This window comes from Piliocolobus tephrosceles, chromosome 6 (assembly GCF_002776525.5).
Source record: "Piliocolobus tephrosceles isolate RC106 chromosome 6, ASM277652v3, whole genome shotgun sequence".
Lineage (NCBI taxonomy): Eukaryota > Metazoa > Chordata > Mammalia > Primates > Cercopithecidae > Piliocolobus > Piliocolobus tephrosceles.
In genome coordinates, this window is record NC_045439.1 from 60,496,435 (window position 1) to 60,515,931 (window position 19,497).

A 19,497-nucleotide genomic window follows, 5' to 3' on the forward strand; every position below is an offset into this window, starting at 1 on the left:
TTTCAAATAAAAACAAAAACAAAAACTTTGGCATTGATAAAAATAAACATTGTCAAATCTGTTGTGATGACATAAGTCTAGAAATGTTATTAATAATGCACATTACCAGATTGATGTTAGAAACAGCTTTTTATAAAACTATTCTTTGGAATGACCAAAATAGATATTTTCTTTTAACATGTAAATGTTTTTCTAGAACTATACACCTACCACTAAATGCATGAATTGCCTTACAGTATCAAAAAGATTAAAAAGTTTTCCTGAAAGCAAGGAATAATTTGGGAGTCATAAAGAAAATTCTGAGAGTCTTGTTTCTGCAAAAATAAAAAATATATATAAATTTGCTAATTGTGCTTCTATTGTCATGTATTGATTATGTAATAACAAAGGATTCTGATTGTACTTATTTATTCTTTCAATATTCATGCACTGAGCCTCAGTGACCACCATTGTTATAGCCACCATAAATTCAAAGGTATACCATGAGATATTCAACATAAATAGACTGATAAATATCTTCAAGTTTAAAAAATGGAATATCAGCAGTGAAATCATGGAGGTAAATTATAAAGTCAACATGGGAATATGACAAACATATTCAATCTGTTTGTGAGAAATCAATGTCAGAGATAGAAAAACTGTGGTCTTAGCTTCAATATACATATTACTGTTGTAAAGAATCCAGAATTGATTCATTCTTTAAAATATTTCTAGAAAACTAATGTTATGAGTTATGTTCAGATAAAACCAGAAAATATCTATGTCAGAGAAAGACTTTTCAAATAAAACATTTTTATCTTATCCTTAAAAATTAAAGAGGATGTGTAGTCATTTTTTTATTGTATTATTTGATTAAATTTAGTTTTGCTTTAAAAATTGACACAGAGCTTTTGATGAGAAAAACTAACATAATGCAAGGAAGATTGAATTACCGTTTTTGGGATGAAAATTTATGTTTTCTGCACGTTTTAATTCTGAAAGTCATCAAATCTAAAAGATGCCAGGATTACTGACAAGTTTACTTTTGTCTCCTTGATTTCTCAAAAGAGATTGATCTGCAAATAAAAGCTCCACATTTAGGTTTGTTTCATTCATATTTGTAGCTCATTTTTGAAGGTATCCGAGGTCCTGGAATAGAAGGTGACATTGCTATTGACGATGTATCAATTGCAGAAGGAGAATGTGCAAAACAAGACCTAGCAAGTAAGAGTAAGTATCTTTGCTTGAGATGGGTTTGTTGTAACGTTAAAGTAACATTACTATTAAATTAACATTTAATTTAATTAATTTTAAAAACAGTTATTTTTAGTTGGTTTATTTAAAAATTCTTATATCTAATACCCTAAAGTTTCTTCAGTTATTTTTAAAGTATTAAATTCAATTGCAAACATATTTGGCCTAAGATAAAATAGAAGTGACATTTTGATTTAGATCTGTGTAAGGCAAGTACACTTTTATTGTTAAGATTTTAAAATACTTTGACATTATTTGTTTTAGACGATTTTAAAACTTTTATTAAAATATTTGATGAACCTGTATATGTAGCACATATTTATAATGTAAATTGTATTAGTCAATCTTCATACTGCTATAAAGAACTGCCCAAGACTGGGCAATTTATAAAGGAAAGAGATTTAATTGACTCACAGTTCAGCAAGGCTGGTAGGCCTAAGGAAACTCACAATCATGGCGGAAGGTGAAAGGGAAGCAAAGTACCTTCTTCACAAGGCGGCAAGGAGAATTGCTGAGAGAAGGGGGAAGTGCCCCTTATAAAATCATCAGATTGGCCGGGCGCGGTGGCTCACCCCTGTAATCCCAGCACTTTGGGAGGCTGAGGTGGGCGGATCACGAGGTCAGGAGATGGAGACCATCCTGGCTAACAGGGTGAAACCCCGTCTCTAGTAAAAAATACAAAGAAATAAATTAGCTGGGCGTGGTGCCGCCCCTATAGTCCCAGCTACTCGGGAGTCTGAGACATGAGAATGTTGTGAACCCGGGAGGCGGAGCTTGCAGTCAGCTGAAATCACGTCACTGCACTGCAGCCTGGGCGACAGAGCAAGATTCTGTCTCAAAATACATAAATAAATAATAATAATAATGATAATAAAATCATCAGATCTAGTGAAAACTCACTTTCATGAGAACAGTATGGGGGAACCGCCCCCATCATTCAATTACCTCCACCTGGTCACTCCCTTGAAACGTGGGGATTATGGGGATTATATTTCAAGATGAGATTTGTGTGAGGACACAAGCCTTACCATGTCAGCATAGATGTTTTTGTGCCTCCAGTTTATGAATATAGTGAATATATTTCCTGACTTAGCCAACTTTTTTTTTTTTTTGAGACGGAGTTTTGCTCTCATCGCACAGGCTGGAGTGCAACTGTGCAATCTCTGCTCACTCTGCAATCTCCGCCTCTCGGGTTCAAGTGATTTTCTTCCCTCAGCCTCCTGAGTAGCTGGGATTACAGGCGCGCGGCACCACGCCCTGCTAATTTTTTGTATTTTTAGTAGAGACAGGATTTCACCATGTTGACCAGGCTGGTCTTGAACTCCCAACCTCAGGTGATCCACCTGCCTCGGCCTCCCAAACTTCTGGGATTACAGGCGTGAGCCACCGCTCCTGGCCTTTTCCAGCCACTTTAACAGATTCAGCATTGTAAAGAGCCTAAATACATATATTAAGTAATGAAGTAGCCCTAATACGGTCTAATCTCCTATCTGCACCAAAAGCTTGTTTAGTAATTTGATTTTCACTTTATACCCTCTTTTGAATATGACAGTTTAATGATATCTTTAATTTTATTTTTTCATCACAGGTCCATTTTATAATAGAAGAGATATAAATAAAACATGATAAATAATGCACAAAGATTTAGAATTATGTGTTTAGCTGCTTCTTAAAATCCTCATCTCTGTATTTCACATTTGAAGCTATGAAATCTATAAAATCATTCCTGTTAAAAATGACTGCAATTGAAGGATTATCTTAGACTCATCTGGAATCTTTTATTTTGTGGTCATATATAAAGAAAGTAATCAAACTAAATTTACACAAATTGCTCATCAATTATTTAGCACATACAAAAGCATGAAAATCTATCTTGTGTAAGTCTAGAACAAATCAGAGTCTTTGTTAACTTTCTATATTTGGTGAGAAACTATATCAGTCTAGATGTTGAAAGTTAAATGTGTACAATTGTCCACTGATTACTCATATGAACTGAATTGACTCAATTCTTAAGTATTGTCAAAAGACAAAAACTAAGCTTTTTATATAACAATGAGCCATGTTGCTCATAGTATCTTGTCATAAACTTAGTATTTCAAGTAACATATTTAGTAAAAATTTATCCTTGTATCTGTCTAGTTCTGCTTTAGAAAACCAGTAGCTATATTCAAAAGAACAGTTTTTCTAATGCACAGGAAAACATGTATTCTCTTCAAAGGATAATAGTATTTCTTTTGAATTTCATAGTATGACTGAGTGGCAGTAACATTTTATTAATTAAAGGCAGTTACAACTATATACAGAAATTTTACATTTTCATAATGTAATCACAAATCTTATAAATAAATTCAATAAATTGAATTAAACTTTTCAAAGGAGGAAAGCAACGGAAATTATTTACTCCCTAGTGCAGAAAGAAAGCGTAACTGATAAAAGTAGCCACAGTTAAATGCCTGTGAAAGCCCATAGGGACTTCATTACTGTACAAGTTCTATTACAATAGAATATTTTTATAATTAGTTTTTTTCCTCTTAAACTAGCAAGTCCAAGAAATGTGCGGCAGTTTTAAATATGAAAATACCCCCTATATGTATTGGGGATATTTTTATTTAAACTCTATAAATTAGGGGAAATAAGTAATCTTAATTGAACAAAATAATCTATTTGGTATCAGAAAGTTTACTGTTACATTTGTGTCATTCAATTACCATTTATTAAGTTCATTTTGATGACTAGGATTTGATTGATTGATGATTATTAAATGAATATTATATTCTAAGTACAGACCAACCTGAAGGCTGAAAGCCTCTTCCTGATTCCTCAGGCTGCCAATTATTTCCGGGCGATAAATGGAACTATGGTCCACACCATCCAGATATAAGATTGTTTGTCTCCATTGTCAAACTCAACTCTACCCTAGATACAAGCCATTTTGTAACTTTAGCTAGGTTAATGAATTATACCTGTGTTATCCCTCCTCAGTAAGGCATGCATTCTAAGAGGCATCACCTGGACACCAGGTTTTAACAGAAATCCCAGTTAAGTAGAACTTTCCAGGCTGATTGGTGGAAGGGATTTTTTAGTTAGAATGGACTTCATCATGCCTCTAAAAGTTAAAATAAAGAGAAAATGATTTGTATAATTTATAGATAATGGACTGATCTAAACATGGATAATCTACTAGTTGCAATAGTAATTTCTGTACACATAATCATCCCTTTCCAGTTTTCATTAAGATATTCTTTCAGTCTTCAAGCTTATCCACTTCTGGAAGCTTGAAAAACAAAAATCTACTTTGTGAAGATTTCTGATGATTTTCTCCATGTTCCTGCTTTCCTAGGGCTAGCAGAACTCTCTAAGATTGAGCTCAACCACAAACCTCTGAATATCTCATGAACAAGTTTTCATAGCATATTATATCAGTTTAAAATCTGTAAATCTTTTTATCAAGTGCCTTACCATATATTCATTTTCCTTTTCACTTCCCTTAGCAATGAAGCTGATAAACAAAACAAAATAAAAATAAATATCTTCCATATACTTGTTTTATTATTCACCCAGGTTGTGTTAGTAGCTATGTGAAATGCTTATTCTTCTTTTTTTTGTTTGCATTTATTTTCCTTATCTTTAGATTCCGTTGATGGTGCTGTTGGGATTTTGGTTCATATATGGCTTTTTCCCATTATCGTCCTCATCTCTATCTTAAGTCCTCGAAGGTGACCTTATCCTGGCAGAGGCTATAAAAGATTCACCAGGCACTGGCATGAAGAAAGAGTCTTTGTAAATGGACATTGAACAAACAAACTACCAAAGATTCCTCCACTGACTACTGACTCAAAAACAAAATAATAAAAACAAATTTTTTTAAGCACTGGGGATAAAAAGACATCATGGAAGTATAACTTATTCCAAACTAAACATAAAAGATATTCTTGACCTGAGTAGAGAAGAGACCTTCAGGTGCTTTTGTGGCTAAAAAGATCACAGCGTCATCTGGTTGAACTCTGGAAAAAAAAAAAAAAAATGAAAAAAGAAAAAAAAAAGAGCTATAGAAATCCTTGTCAAAGCACAAAGTCATGGCTGGTTTTGTTTCAAATGAATAGTTTGCTTGTTACCATGGAAACCTAATGGCCTGCCAACAAAAACCTCACTGTAAACAGGGTACGTGAAGAGCTGGCATTTATTTTCCTTTCGAGAAGGTTTTCATAGAGAATTAAATAAATGTAGGCCCTTTTACCTTTGGCTGTTACCCTTCCTTGAAAATAACCCGAACTCAGAATTATTTAAAGCATTCATGTTTCTCCCCACCTTATCCCCATCCCACATGTATTATTATTATTTTTCTCCCATGGCTAAGCTAGATAACTGTATGCTGTCTCTTTTTGCATGCACTACTATCCAGGATGGTAAACCTGGGCTTACATATTACACAGGCTTATCGGAGTTTGCTTGCGGCCACTTGAACACCCAAACTACGTCATCTGTTCCAATGAAGAAACCAAACCACCATCTTTTATAAATTGCCATGGAAACCAAGTGCCTTCAATGAAACAAGCCTGAATAATTTTCAACTCAGAAGCTTGCACTGCTAAGAGTGGTTTGTGTAAAACTATTTTATAAACAAACTACAGAGCCTAAATGTGCAAATTACAGGCAAGACAACAAAGCCGCTTCTGAAGAAGAAAGGACCGAAGCTGCTGCGTAAGCCCATGCAGACAAGATATTTGTTGTTTAACCTCCTAGACAGCCATGGCCTTTCGGCTTATTGTCCATTAGAAAATTTCTTCCATTGAGACCAGATATGGAGCAACGCTTTTTTTCTTCCAGGTTATTAAATGGGTCAACCAGAGCAAAAGGTTATTAAGAATACTTAGTGCAGAAGATGGTAGAACACAAAAGTGGTTTTTTTTTTTACTCTAACCTCCACTTGAAATGAAATTGGCCCTAGCTTTAGAGGGAACAAGAAAATGTTTGGGATTGCAGTGCATACTAACTCTACAGTGGAACTGGGCCTGAAAAATCTGGCTTTATTCTAAACTCTGAGGGTAATATGCCTCTGCCCTTTAGTCAGACTCTGTGCAAATTGTGAAATATTATTTTATTATTTTACCAAGATTAAAAAACACTTTTACAAAAAAACAAAAACCTGTAAAAATGATTTTGAGCTACCTGAGGACAAATCATATCTTTAACCAGCCAGTTTTCCAATGCATTGTAAATTTCACTTAAACCTGTTGGTTATGAAAATTTGAAGATCCTTTTCCTTAAATTATCTCAGCTTTTAACTTCATTTAAAAAGACTTTTGCCTAAGAAGAGTATGATTATTATATGTTCTTTCAACACCCCAGGATTAAAAAAAAACTGCTTATGCAAGTAATTGGAATATAAGTATTAAATTATAACATTTGCGAGTATTAATATAAAAAGCACAACAAAATGTAGTGGAAAACGACAAAGCTTGATTTTTTAAAACAATTCTGTAGAAATGTTTGTGCAAATTCAGTAATTCAACTTAAAATATAATTTTACAGCTTATGTTCAATAAAGCCTCTTTCCAGGTAAGGTATGGCAAGCAGTATGTGTGTTTGTTGAGAAGTATTCACTTATCACTAAAATGAAATTAGTTATACAATTTATTGGTTACCATGGGATAAATCTTCAGTGTTCCACATACCTTAATGTCTGCAGAAAGAAATTTTAATAGGAACTCCCTGATGCACTCTCCTATATTTGTAATACATGCAAAAAGCAGTTAAACCTTTGAAGGTTAAATATGAAATATATATGAACCTGGAATTTAATGTCTATTTTCAGTCAGTTCAAAAGGGGACCAGTTTGAATATTTAGGTAATGATGGAATTGATCTGAACCAAGCCCTTTAAATTAAACATAATAAACAAATGAGTTTCATAACATTTGAATTAATTAGGCATATTAATATTTTTTCAGTTTCACAGTAACCTGTACACTTTATCAGACCAAAGAGATTCAAGTACACGGTATCTGGGGCATTTCTTTTACTTTTTACAAAATTTCTCTTCATCTTGACTTCCATTTTGTGGCAACTAGCCCCTTTTCTCCACTATCTCTTATCAGTAGATCACCCTTTTTAATTGATTTTCTGCACTCTCATTCATGATAGTAGCAATGAAAATGTTTGAGATCTAAAAGGAGACTCAACTCATTGCCTCTCCCTCCCTTGATCTTTAAATTGATTTGAGTGAGGCTTTTGCAAAAAAATAAAAATTAAATAAAAAAAGACTATATTCAGAATATTTGAATATACATGTGTCCTTTTCAGGTAAACAATCAAATGTCCTATTATCCTAAGTAATCTTGCACAAAGAAGCTACTGTAAGAAAAAGTTTCAATTCTACTACTAAGCATTTATAAAATACTAAAATCTTTCCTACCATCTCAAACAGTAAGAATACACAATGCTTCAGAAGTTGATGAGAACTGGCTGGTACTTCACAAATTAATTTTGATTAAATTTTTTAAAAATTGCAGATGAATGTGAAGAACAAAGGGGCAATCAGAAGAAGTACAAAGCAATCAGGCTTATTGAGATGGTAATAAAATGTATATCTCAAATGGGTTCTGGATCATTCACGTAAACCACCAAACAATTTGAATCAACATTTTTCACTACAGATCATATGTTCAGTTGCTTTAATTGAAAGTACATGGATAAAATGCAGAAATTTTAAAAGACTGGAACAAGTGAAATGTAAATTTTGTTAAGTAACCTCTTCTTTAATGTTAGTAAAAATAATGAAACTTTTAAAACACCCATTTAGCAACTGCCTTCCTTTTCCTAATACTTTTTGTATTTATTATAAAATGGACTCACCAACATATTTTTCCTTTTCCATTATGATAACATATTTAAAGTGTAATTGATGCCAATATTTTTTGTTCTTTTATAGAGAGGCACCAGGCAATGGAGTTTTTAATGTTCTGGAAGAAAGAGTATACCATGTAATCTCTTATTGCCAGTAATTTATCCCAACTTTAATTTGGAGTATTATTCTATTTCATGAGTTCAAGAATGCTTGTCTCTCTACATATTAACATCTCTGCAATTGGGCCCATTTTAATTGCAATTGGCAGCATTTCTTTGTAGTGATATATGAAATGCATCATAGATATAATGAAATTCACTGAAGTCACTAACATTGCCAGAAGTGCCAAACAATGCCTAATATTACTACTTTTCAACAAACCCTAAAGTGAAAAAAAAAACACCCAACCATATTTGTAAGGTTTACATCAAATTTTCACTGACTATGCAGTATTTAAAAATAATGTAATTTTTATTTTGTCCGTTTTAAAAATCTGAGTCCTCTCTTTAAGTATATTATATACATACCTAGGTTCACTCTTTTTTTTCCTTTTTCCTGCTACATGTTTTTTAATTCCACCACAAATCATAATATACCCCTGTTTAAAATGTTTCTTCCTTCAATGTTATTCACAGTACTTTGTCACAAGTTTGGCCTGTCATTAATTTTTCTTAAAGAGATTTGAAAGATGCATGGTACACCACAATGTCATGCAATAGGCTAAACTAAAGAGGTATTTCATTTCACACATATCGCAGAATTGACTTCGGCATGGCAATGAATTATGATAATTATAACATTGAGAATTACAACCCAGCTAGTCAGTTACATCATGTAATAGAGTAAAAATAATTCCATTCTTTTGTATTTTAAAATATGATGAAATACAAATTACAACTGTATTAACGTTTCACCAAACATGCATTTTTATTTTAAAAACTTTATAATAAACATATATGTCAATAAAATGTGTAACTCGAAGAACAATTAATTCATTTAGTTAAAAAGACTGTATGAACCTGACTGTGTTGTTTTTCATGATCGATTTTTCTTTGCTCTGGTTAGTGATTTGAAAGATGGTGATAGAATAATCCGATTTTTATAGACTGATTTCCAAGTATTCTTGTGAATGCATATTATTTACCACAAAACTTTTTTTCTTTTTTTTAATGTGCCTTTCAAAGATCAGGGCCAATCAACAGACATTTAAACTGGAAAAAATTTACCCCAAATTAATTTGCTTCTTGGTTGATGACTACTTTTCACTAATTGCTTCATCTGTGTCTCACCAAAGCAGAAGGTACACTCTTCTTGCAACTGGGTAGTTGATGTCACTGAGGAGTTATTGCATTTTCTGTGAAAACAATAAAATCATAGGGTTCACTCCCAAGCTATTTCCTTTCCTACAATGTTCCCTTTGTGGCTAATCAGTTTATTAGTTTTCTTAGTGCTTATTTTTAAAAAGCAATGTCTGGCTTTTTCTACTTCTACGTAGGAGAAAAGCTACCACAGAATGATCGGAACATTTTTCAAATCTAATATAAAACGTTCTTTGCTGAATATGCATAATATTTATCAGTAAACATGTATGTTGTTATTACACAGAAAAATACTAAAGATTTGAAATCTTTATGTGAACTATGTCAGTTCTGAATCAATCCATATGTTAATGTCTGCTTAGAAAAATAAGCAAGGCTTAGAGAGGGAGAAATATTCCATATATTTGTATATGAATGACTTTATTAACATATTAATTTAAAGCTTAATAAATTAAGAGTGGTGATATCACTACCCTGAATGTACATTGAACATATTGAAATTAGGGAACTGGAATTCAAAATGTTGAGTAGGGCAGAGGTTAAACTCTGGGTAGAAACTGAAATAGTTTTCTCAAGGAAATATTTACAACTGATTGAATTTAGTTTCAATTGTACTAATTTTCCATGAGTTGAGCTAAAATGTATTCTTATTTTTCAATAAAACAATGAGAAATTCTATAAAATAGGGATTAGCTTGTTAGTTTCAGTTCGTTTTTGTATGGCTCTTAACTGTTGTCCTGGGTTTCCAGGATGTCATTTTTATTTCTTGAGTTTCATCAATATATTTAAATGTGTAAGTTTAATCAAATATACATTGTGTTAAATTTATATTGAATATTAGTTTCATTTGAAATCTCAAAGTTTAGATTTAATTTCATTTCCTTTTGATATTTTCCTCCTGCTAAATAGTTTCAGATAGCTGTATGTTATTTTCCCTTGGATTTTTTTTTCAATAAATGGAATTATGTTAAATACTCTATTAGTGTTTTGGGGAAATTTCTACTGTCAATAGCACTTAAGTTAGAAACAAAAAGATATTTAGAAGAGCAATTATATTTGCAATTTAAGATAAAAATGCCATCATTTCTCTCACTTTTGAAAAGCTTTTATAGACTCAACACTGCAGTGAGCACAATTAGCCCATTAAGATATGTGCGGATTTTTACATCCTTTCTAAGGGATCATTTATAAGATTGTGTTAAACAAGCAGGCACTAAAATCTTCCTGAATTAATGTGATTTAAGAATTATAACTTAGTTTAGTAACTCTGGGCTTCTGTATGATATGTGAAATAATTGCGGTTTAATGGTGCTAATGTTATTCAGAAAGATAGTTTGAATCACATATTTCATGGGGGCACTAGGCTAGATGTGAGTTTTCTAGGAGAAACAAATAATGTTGCTTGACAATGATTGAATGAACCAAAGCAGAAAGAGAATTCTAAAAATTAACTTGCGTATCATTGTTTCCCTACTGACATTTTAGCTTAATTTTATCTTTATTTTTGGTATTACATATCTAAATAAATCTAAGAAGTTTTGGAAATGCAGGTACAATTAACACTAGCAGACTCATTGACAGTGTTCAAAAGTCAACCCCCCAACTGCTTTCTAACTATGTGTTAATTACTGTTTATTTTTTATATGCTTTTTTAGTTGAATTAAGGATCTTACCTATATTTGTATTTCTGGTAGTCTTTAGTTGTCTACATACTTGCTTCCCAAATGAAACTGTAACCTCTTCCATCGCAAGGATGTGTCATTCACATCTTCAATAGTCTCTATCGAACCTAGGTAAACTGTAAGTCACGGTTCTATGGAGACTACTGAATTAATGATTACTGAAATAATTTATTATTTGGAGTCATATGTAGACCAGAATTTATTCAGTTAACCTAAAAATAAGCAGCAACTTCATCTTTCACTAATAAAATCAATGTAATTTCATAGACAGAAGAGATCTCCTGTATATTGAGAAAAAATGAGAAACCAACTGAAGAAACAGTTTAACCATTTGCAGCATAATTTTCTAGCACTTCTTAGTTTTACAGAAAACAATTGTATTTCTTAATAAAAGAGGAAATGTCAATGTTTCTGCAAAGAAAATCATTGTATATTTAAACTAAGGAAAATTAGATGAATTCTGTATATTTTGTGTTAGATATAATTATACATGAAAATAATACTTTAGGGAATCTCTACAACTAAAATGTATTAATTATAGAATATTATGCTTCATTTTACATGAGTAGGATCATATAAGGTCCAGCTAAATTCAGAATCTTAGCTCCTTTCTAGTGTTTGTTGCAGTATATATTTCTTGGGATCTAAACTTGAAGTGTAGTATACTCAGACATGCAAATATTTTTCAGAGTTGTATGATAATTTGAATTGTAAAACAAAATTTTAAAATTAAGACTATTTTGGGATAATAGTTCATGCAGCAGAAACTAGATCTTATGAATGGAACAAAATAATGAGAAACAAAATAATTTTCAAAATTGGAAACAGCCTTGAATAGAGAGGACTATTAATTTTTATTATTTTAACTTGTTTCTGCCTTGAGTTACATTTTTTAATTTTCAAAACTATCACAATTTAACAGGTTGATGAGTCCAAAATATAAGGATTGTACGGTGCTAATATATGGCAGCCAAATAATAATTATTAAGTAAATGAAAAATAAGTAATACAATGTCTGTTGTGAATTTTTAATGAAAGAAACATACATTTTTCTTTTTTCAGATTTTGATAATATCTTGTACAAGACTGAGATTTTGAATGTATCCAAAAGGCTTTTCCAATACAGTCGTATCTGGGCATGTTAGAAGGGTACCCATTCTGAATAAATCCCCCCACTATAGAATATGATGCAATTATTCTGCAATTTCTCACTCAGTTATCCATTCCTTCATCCTTAGCGTTACTTTTATCCATTTAGTCTTCTTTTAAACTACAAATACTTTCATAAGAGAAAGATATTAGTTCCTAATAATATGGGGCACATTTTATCAGATCAAAATCTTCCAATAACTAGAAAAATAGACTGAGAAAACTTACCAGAAAGGACTAGGAAAAAGAAGGAGAAGCATGCTAAAAGAAGATGTATAGGACTTGAAAGACTACATTCATTTCATAATTTTCCTAAGAGTAGGTTCAGATTGCATACCCAATGCAGAAAATGTAGGTAGAATGAGAAGAATGTCCACCTGTCAGATACATGCAGCAGATCAAAGAACAGAGTTGTAGAGTTTATAAAACAGAATCACAGACAATGAAGTCACAGATATGTAGGTATGGATAATGTAGTTTAAAATGAAGTTATTTAAATGAGTGCTCCCATCAGTACAAGAGAGACACAAGGAAAATTTTGTGATCAAATGCATTTGGTAGAGACAAAATCTAAAAAGTGAAAATAAAGTATTCAAGTAAGTTTGAAAAGGAGTTGCAATAAACACATTTGCAAATATTTTACCGCATGATCTTCTTGCTTTCTCTTCTTTCCTTTTCAGTGACTATTTACAACTTGACTTCTCTGTCCACTTTCTCCTGACTGTGTTATGTGAAGTCGCATTATGTAGGTTAGTTTAGAGTAAATTTTACTTTAAGACGTATTTCAACAAGCAAGTTCCTATCTCAGAGTGCTTCTGCTCACACTGTTACTTCAGCGTTTTCTCATTAAGTAATTTTAATCAACTTATTTAATGTTCCTACAACTCAGCTTTTTTCTCTTGTAAAATAGGGATATTAGCAACAGTAGTAATATGGCATCTCACAGGATTCATGGGAGGCTTAAATAAGATAATCTGTGAAAAGCACTTAAATAATTTCCTAGAGCATAGCAAGCAATAAAGAGCACTCTTTATTGATATGCTTCCTATTATTAGAGAAAGAAAAAGAAGAATGTTGAAAATCATGATGTCTGTTATAATGCACATGTGCCAAGTTTGGAAATGAGCATCATCAAGTTATTTCTACTTTCTCTAATAATCTTACTTCAAGCCCATGCTTACACTTACAGTCATACACACACAGCATTTACATAATGATTTATCATTTTCAAAGTGTTCTGAAACTCATTATTTTATCTGTTCATGGGTTAGTAACTTACACATAGTATATGTGATTCTACATACGATGGAAGACTTAAGATTTTTTTTTCCCAGAACTCTGATTCTTACGGCATGTAGAAGGGCGCCCTTTCACGTGTGACCCAGGAGCGAAAAACAAACAAACAAATAAACAAAAACAGTGCTTAATAAGCAATGTCTCTTGTATTTTAATATCCAGTGAACCTCATACATTACCAAATCTAAAGCAACATTATTTTACGTAGCATGAAGAAGAAAAAAAAAAATCTGTTTTTATTGTGATTACAGGAACCACCAGTTTTAACACTTAGTCCTATTTCAGAGATGTTAAAGTGTTCTTAAAAATTAAACATTAACTGGCCGGGCGTGGTGGCTCACGCCTGTAATCCTAGATCTTTGGGAGGTCGAGATGGGTGGATCACCTGAGGTCAGGAGTTCAAGACCAGCCTGGCCAACATGGTGAAACCCCGTCTCTACTAAAAATCTGAAAATTGACTGGGTGTGGTGGCAGGCACCTGTAGTCCCAGCTACGTAGGAGGCTGAAGCAGGAGAATTGCTTGAACCCAGGAGGCGGAGGTTGCAGTAAGCTGAGATTATACCATTGCACTCCAGCCTGGGCAACAGAGCAAAAACTCCTTCTCAAATAAATAAATAAATAAATAATAAAAAACATTAAAATTGTTAAAATATGGCATAATTTATAAATATTCCAGAAATTTCATTCGAGCCTCATAGAAAACCTGCTTTGTGTATTAGAATGCAGCCAGATTGGGACTTTAATGTTAATCAAAACCTCCTAGGATGGTTGTTGACAATTCAGATTCCAAGGTTTTGGCACCAGAGGTTTAGAGTCAATAGAGATGCAGGAAGGGAGAGGGCCTAGGTTTTAAACAAGCTGCTTAAATAATTCTGATGTATATGATCAAAAAATCAGAATTTGGTAAACATTGGTGTAGTGGAAAGAACATACATTCAAATCCGGATTTCACCATTAGTAGCTGTGTGACTTTACGTAGATGGTTTAAATTATCTGTTACTTAGTGTCTCTTGGACACACCGTAGAACAGTCTGGAGCCAGACTGCCTGTATTCTTCCTTATACAATTTCCCTCCATTCCTTCAGGTGTAAAAGGGGGTAGTATGTTGCCTAATTTATGAGCTAATATATGTAAAACACTTAGAACATTACTGGTAAATAAGAAGTGCTACATCAGTGTTTACTCACCTGTAAAAAAAGGCACAGCAATAATAATACCCATCTCATAATGCCATGATGATTAAATGAGGTAATGCATATCGGGTGTAATATTCAGCAAAGAAACCATTTTGGATTTTTTTTCCAAAATATGGTTTAATGCAGTAATCTATCTTCTAAATAGTTTTACATTTTTTTTCATGAATAACCCTTTTTTTAACCTTGTTTTATCTTGAGGATAGACAAGGAAGAATTTTCCATGACATTTTAATGATGCAAATATTTTCATATTGTTATGTAACTGACATAAATTATATTAGCCCTCAAATGAAGTAAGTTCTCTGGTATTACTTTCTAATATAAATGACTTTTGAATAATCATGCTTATGTTAGAATGTAAAAATTAGAAAAATTAGACATGTATTAGTGAATAAGCACAAGTTTGGCATTCTTCAAAAGTTAATCATTAATATTTATATATGTACATATATTATAGACAGAAATGTTGCTAATTTGTAAAAATTTAACCTTTTATTTTGACATAGATTTACATGCAGTTGTAAGAAATAACACAGAGGTTTCATATACACTTTACCCATTTTCCCCCAATGATAACTTGTAAAACTGTAGTACAATATTACAAACACATTGACATTGATACAATCCACTAATCTTGTTCCCCAGGTTTATTTGTGCTTGCGTGTAAGTGTGTATTTAATTCTGTGTATTTTAAACACATCTGTAGGTTCATTATCCATCACCACAGTCAATACACAACAGTTCAACCACCACAAGGATTGCTTTAGTGTTGCCTTTTGACAATACATCTCCCTTCAGCCAGTCAATTCTATACCACTGGCAACAATTAATCTGTTCTCCATTTCTACAGTTTTGTCAATTCAAGAATATTACATAAATGTATCATACACTACGTAAATATTGGGGAGTTGCTTTTTTCAGCCTAATTTCCTGGAGATTTATCCAAGTTGTGGTATGTATCAATAGATTGTGCCTTTTTATTGCTGAGTAATATTGTGTAGTATGCACGTACTACATTTTGTGTAACCATTTACCCATTGAAGGACATCTGGATTGTTTCCAGTGCAGGGCTATTATAAATAAAGCTGCTATGAACATTCATGTACACATTTTTGTGTGAACTTAGATTTCCATTACTCTGAGATAAATGTCCAGGAGTATAATGGCATGCAACATAGTAGTTGCATGTTTAGTTGTATAAGAAACTGCCAAATTGCTTTCCAGAGTGAGTATATCATTTTGCATTTCTGCCAACAATGTATGAGTGATCAAATTTCTGTACATTCTCACCAACATATGTTATTGTCACTGTTTTGTTTTTGTTTTAACTATTCTGATAGGCGTATAGTGATATCTCATTGCAATTTTAGTTTGCATTTTCCTAAAGGTTAATAAAGTTGAACATCTTTTCATTTGCCATCTGAATATCCTCTTCTGTGAAATGTCCAACCATGTCCTTTGCTTGTTTTATAATTGCATTTTTAAATTGTTTAGTTTTGAGAGCTCTTTTTATATTCAACATCAAAGTCATTTGCCAGAAATGTGTTGTTCAGATATTTTCTCCCCGCCTGCATCTTGTCTTATCCTTTTCACATGGTATTTTGCAGAGAAAAAGTTTTTAGTTTTGATAAGGTCCAATTTATTTATTTTTCCTTTATGGATTGTGTTTTCTTGATGTAAAGTCTAACGATGCTTTGTCTAGGCTTAACTACTAAATATTTTCTTCCCGTTGTAATTTTCAAATCAATGTTGCCCTTATTTGAAAATAGAAAATAAAACAAATTTTTAGACTTGTATTATGTTAGGTACATTTATTTTAGCTCAAAGTACTGGCTTTTTTCATAGCAATGATGAAATATGTAAAATTATCAAATGTGGTTAAAAGTTAGATATTTTAAGTATTAAATCTAAATTTAGAAGGTAACATTTAAAGTTAATTATATATTATCTGACATTCCATAGAAACATTCATTTAAGAAGAAGAAAGTTGCCTCTCTTTATCCCAAAACATACCCACAGATTATAACCTTGAATTTTTTTGAATTACCCTTTAATATCACTATAGGAATTATATCATGTAAAAAATCAGACAGTCATACAAATAATTATGTACAAGAATATTGTGGTAGTTTATAATGTTGAAAGAAATGGAAACGATCTAATTGCCCATCAGAAAGGGAGCATGACATAAAGCATTTGTGCTCTTATATCTACTCCAGCTTTAATAGCACAGTGCATCCTGAGGACAGCTGACTGCATGAGAGATTTTTTCAGGAACCAGGACCTATCCATGATTGTAATTCAAAAGTGTCAGACATTTACCACCACCACAACCAGACACTCTCCTGTTTCCCCACCCTGCACCAGCAGCCTTGGATCAACTCCTCAGATTTCCATCCCTGAGAGAGAATAGCTCTGAGGAGCCTGTTGAGTTCTCCAGTGAGACCAAGTTTATTACTCACCATGGTCCCTGGATCAAGAGCAATCCTTTATTGGTTGTCTTAACTTGCCTTTCTCATTTCCTTCCATCTCAAAATTTACTAGCATCACCATCCAGATAAAATACTTCATTGAAACCCTTGTCTCAAACACTACTTATGAAAGAACCGAACAATAATTGATTTGTAGAAGAGAGAAGCAAAAATCTGTTTAAGAAAATGGGCTCAAACTTAACATAGGATATATGTATTAACATATAAATATGTCCACTATATATTGTTTGGCTGAAAGATACATAGAGTTATATGTCATCTGATATATTTATAAAAACATGTATACCCTAAACTGCTAGGATTCTTCCTGCCTGGTAGATATAGTGAAGCAGTTTCATTTTTTATTCATTTTCTATTCTGGGTTCCTTTTTTTTTTTTTTAACATTGAACATATGTTAATTTTGTTGTCTTAAAAAAGGAAGGAAAACACCTGCTGAGAGAAAAGGAAGAAAGTTGTTCAGTGCAAGGAAAAGTTTTCTTTGGAGTTTTTATTTTTCAAAAGTGAATCTTTTCTAGATTTGGCCTAGGAAAAAAAGCTTTAGGCATTCTACAAGGGAAGTATAATACAGTAAGGAGAACCACATCTGCCTAGTGAAGTCCTAGGGATGTGCTGGGATACCGAAAACAGGATAATTATCAAAGGCAAATATCACTTAATGGTGACATTGGCAGAGGAAATCAAGGAGGTTGAAGAGCCAAATTATGCTCTACTTGGTGAAGCATACTTAATTCAAAGTTTAGATTGGGAATATTAGTTGGAAGAAAAGAAAAAATCTTGATTGTGAGTTCATGAAAACTATAATACGTGTATTAATGATTGGTAACAATGACAAGTTTAAATGCCAGAAGAAACATGCAGAATTTCTGTGTTAGAGTATAATGGACATATGCTTAAAGACTACTTTCCCACTTTTATCCCTTCTTTCCAGTACACTAATTATTTGTTGATCTCAGTTATAGTCTCTCAACTGTATTTATTTGTTCTGGAAAATAGTACACTGCATATGAAAGTAATGGCCATCACAGTGAATGCATTTCTTTTCATCTCTCTGGCCTGGCTAGCTCTGTTGATTTGGGCATGTGGTAATGAGGCCAGTGCTGTAGATTCAAACCCCATCCTAATTAGCTGTACATGGAGAGATGAACTCCATGGAAAAACCTGCTACTCTGGGCCAAACATCAGACCAATGCTTATTATCAGTCAGAAATGGGACTAAGATTGTGCAGCTAAATTGACGGTTTTCATTATCGTTATTGAATAAAAATGCCAAAACTTTGTTTTTCACTGGTGTGTTAATACCCTATGCTTCTCCAGTATTCCCCTTGTCTGGAATGGCAGCAACAGTCACTAAAATTTAAGCCAGAAAGCTGGGAATCAACCTTGATACCTCCACATTCTTCATTCCCTCTATTCAATCAACCACCACATCTATTTGTTTTGCCTCCTGAATATATTTCAAATCTATCTTGTCATGTCTAATGTCACGACCCCAGACTAGGTTACCATGTACTCTTGCTAGAATATTGCAATAACTTCTTCTTGTAGACCTTTACAACCAATCCTGCCATCTCTATTCATTCTCTGTTATACCTTACGTGATTGTCTTAAAATGCAAAAACTATACACATTCTCCTTCTTAAAGCCTTTTAAAATCTTCCCATTGCTCACCAGATAAAGACAGAATTCCTTAAAGTAGGACGTAAAGCCTGCATGACCTGGTTTATTCTCACCAATCCAGCCTTATATCTCCTGTTTGCTGGGCACTTGGTACTCCCCAGGACATATCATATTTCATAATCTATCATCAGATTTAAATAAAGAAATGAATGATTATCCTACCACTTTCACTCACGTTGCTTCAGAACTTTTTTTTTTTTTTTTTCAGTTTCCCTAGTGCCACCTCCATACTCAGGGTTGTGTCTGCTTTTGTTTTGTCTCCTAATGCTCTAAACCCCTCTTCCTTTGTACAGTTCATTCCTGGTCTCAGCTTATACATGCAAACCTCTGAAAATCCTTTCTTTATCATTTAGGCCAAATAGGTTTTTTCTATTATATTTACCCTTTTCCTTAGAACATTCCTCAGAAGTTTAATTGAATATTTGTGTGTTTTATTATTGTCAGTTAATTATCAGCTTATTGCACTGTAAGCTCTGGGAAGCCAGAGGAAATATGCTTGTTTTGCTTACCTTTAAAAAAATTCATAGGAGGGTTTCGAATATTTGTTAAAAGACAATGAATGATTATATTTCCCCTCTATTGATCCCTTAGAAGCCAAGTCCAAAG

At 32.7% G+C, this 19,497-nt stretch overlaps 1 protein-coding gene across 2 annotated transcripts in view; it reads left to right on the plus strand.

Annotated features, from left to right (window-relative positions):
- The window catches only part of MDGA2 (MAM domain containing glycosylphosphatidylinositol anchor 2), an 837,636-nt gene extending 830,836 nt beyond the window's left edge, over positions 1–6,800 (plus strand). For both annotated transcript variants that reach the window (XM_023222649.1, XM_023222650.1), the window contains exons 16-17: positions 1,104–1,209; positions 4,865–6,800. In XM_023222649.1, the coding sequence (XP_023078417.1) occupies positions 1,104–1,209; positions 4,865–4,953 (195 nt within the window). In that variant the 3' untranslated portion in view covers positions 4,954–6,800. The remainder of the gene's footprint in view (positions 1–1,103; positions 1,210–4,864) is intronic.
- Positions 6,801–19,497: the final 12,697 nt, after the last annotated feature.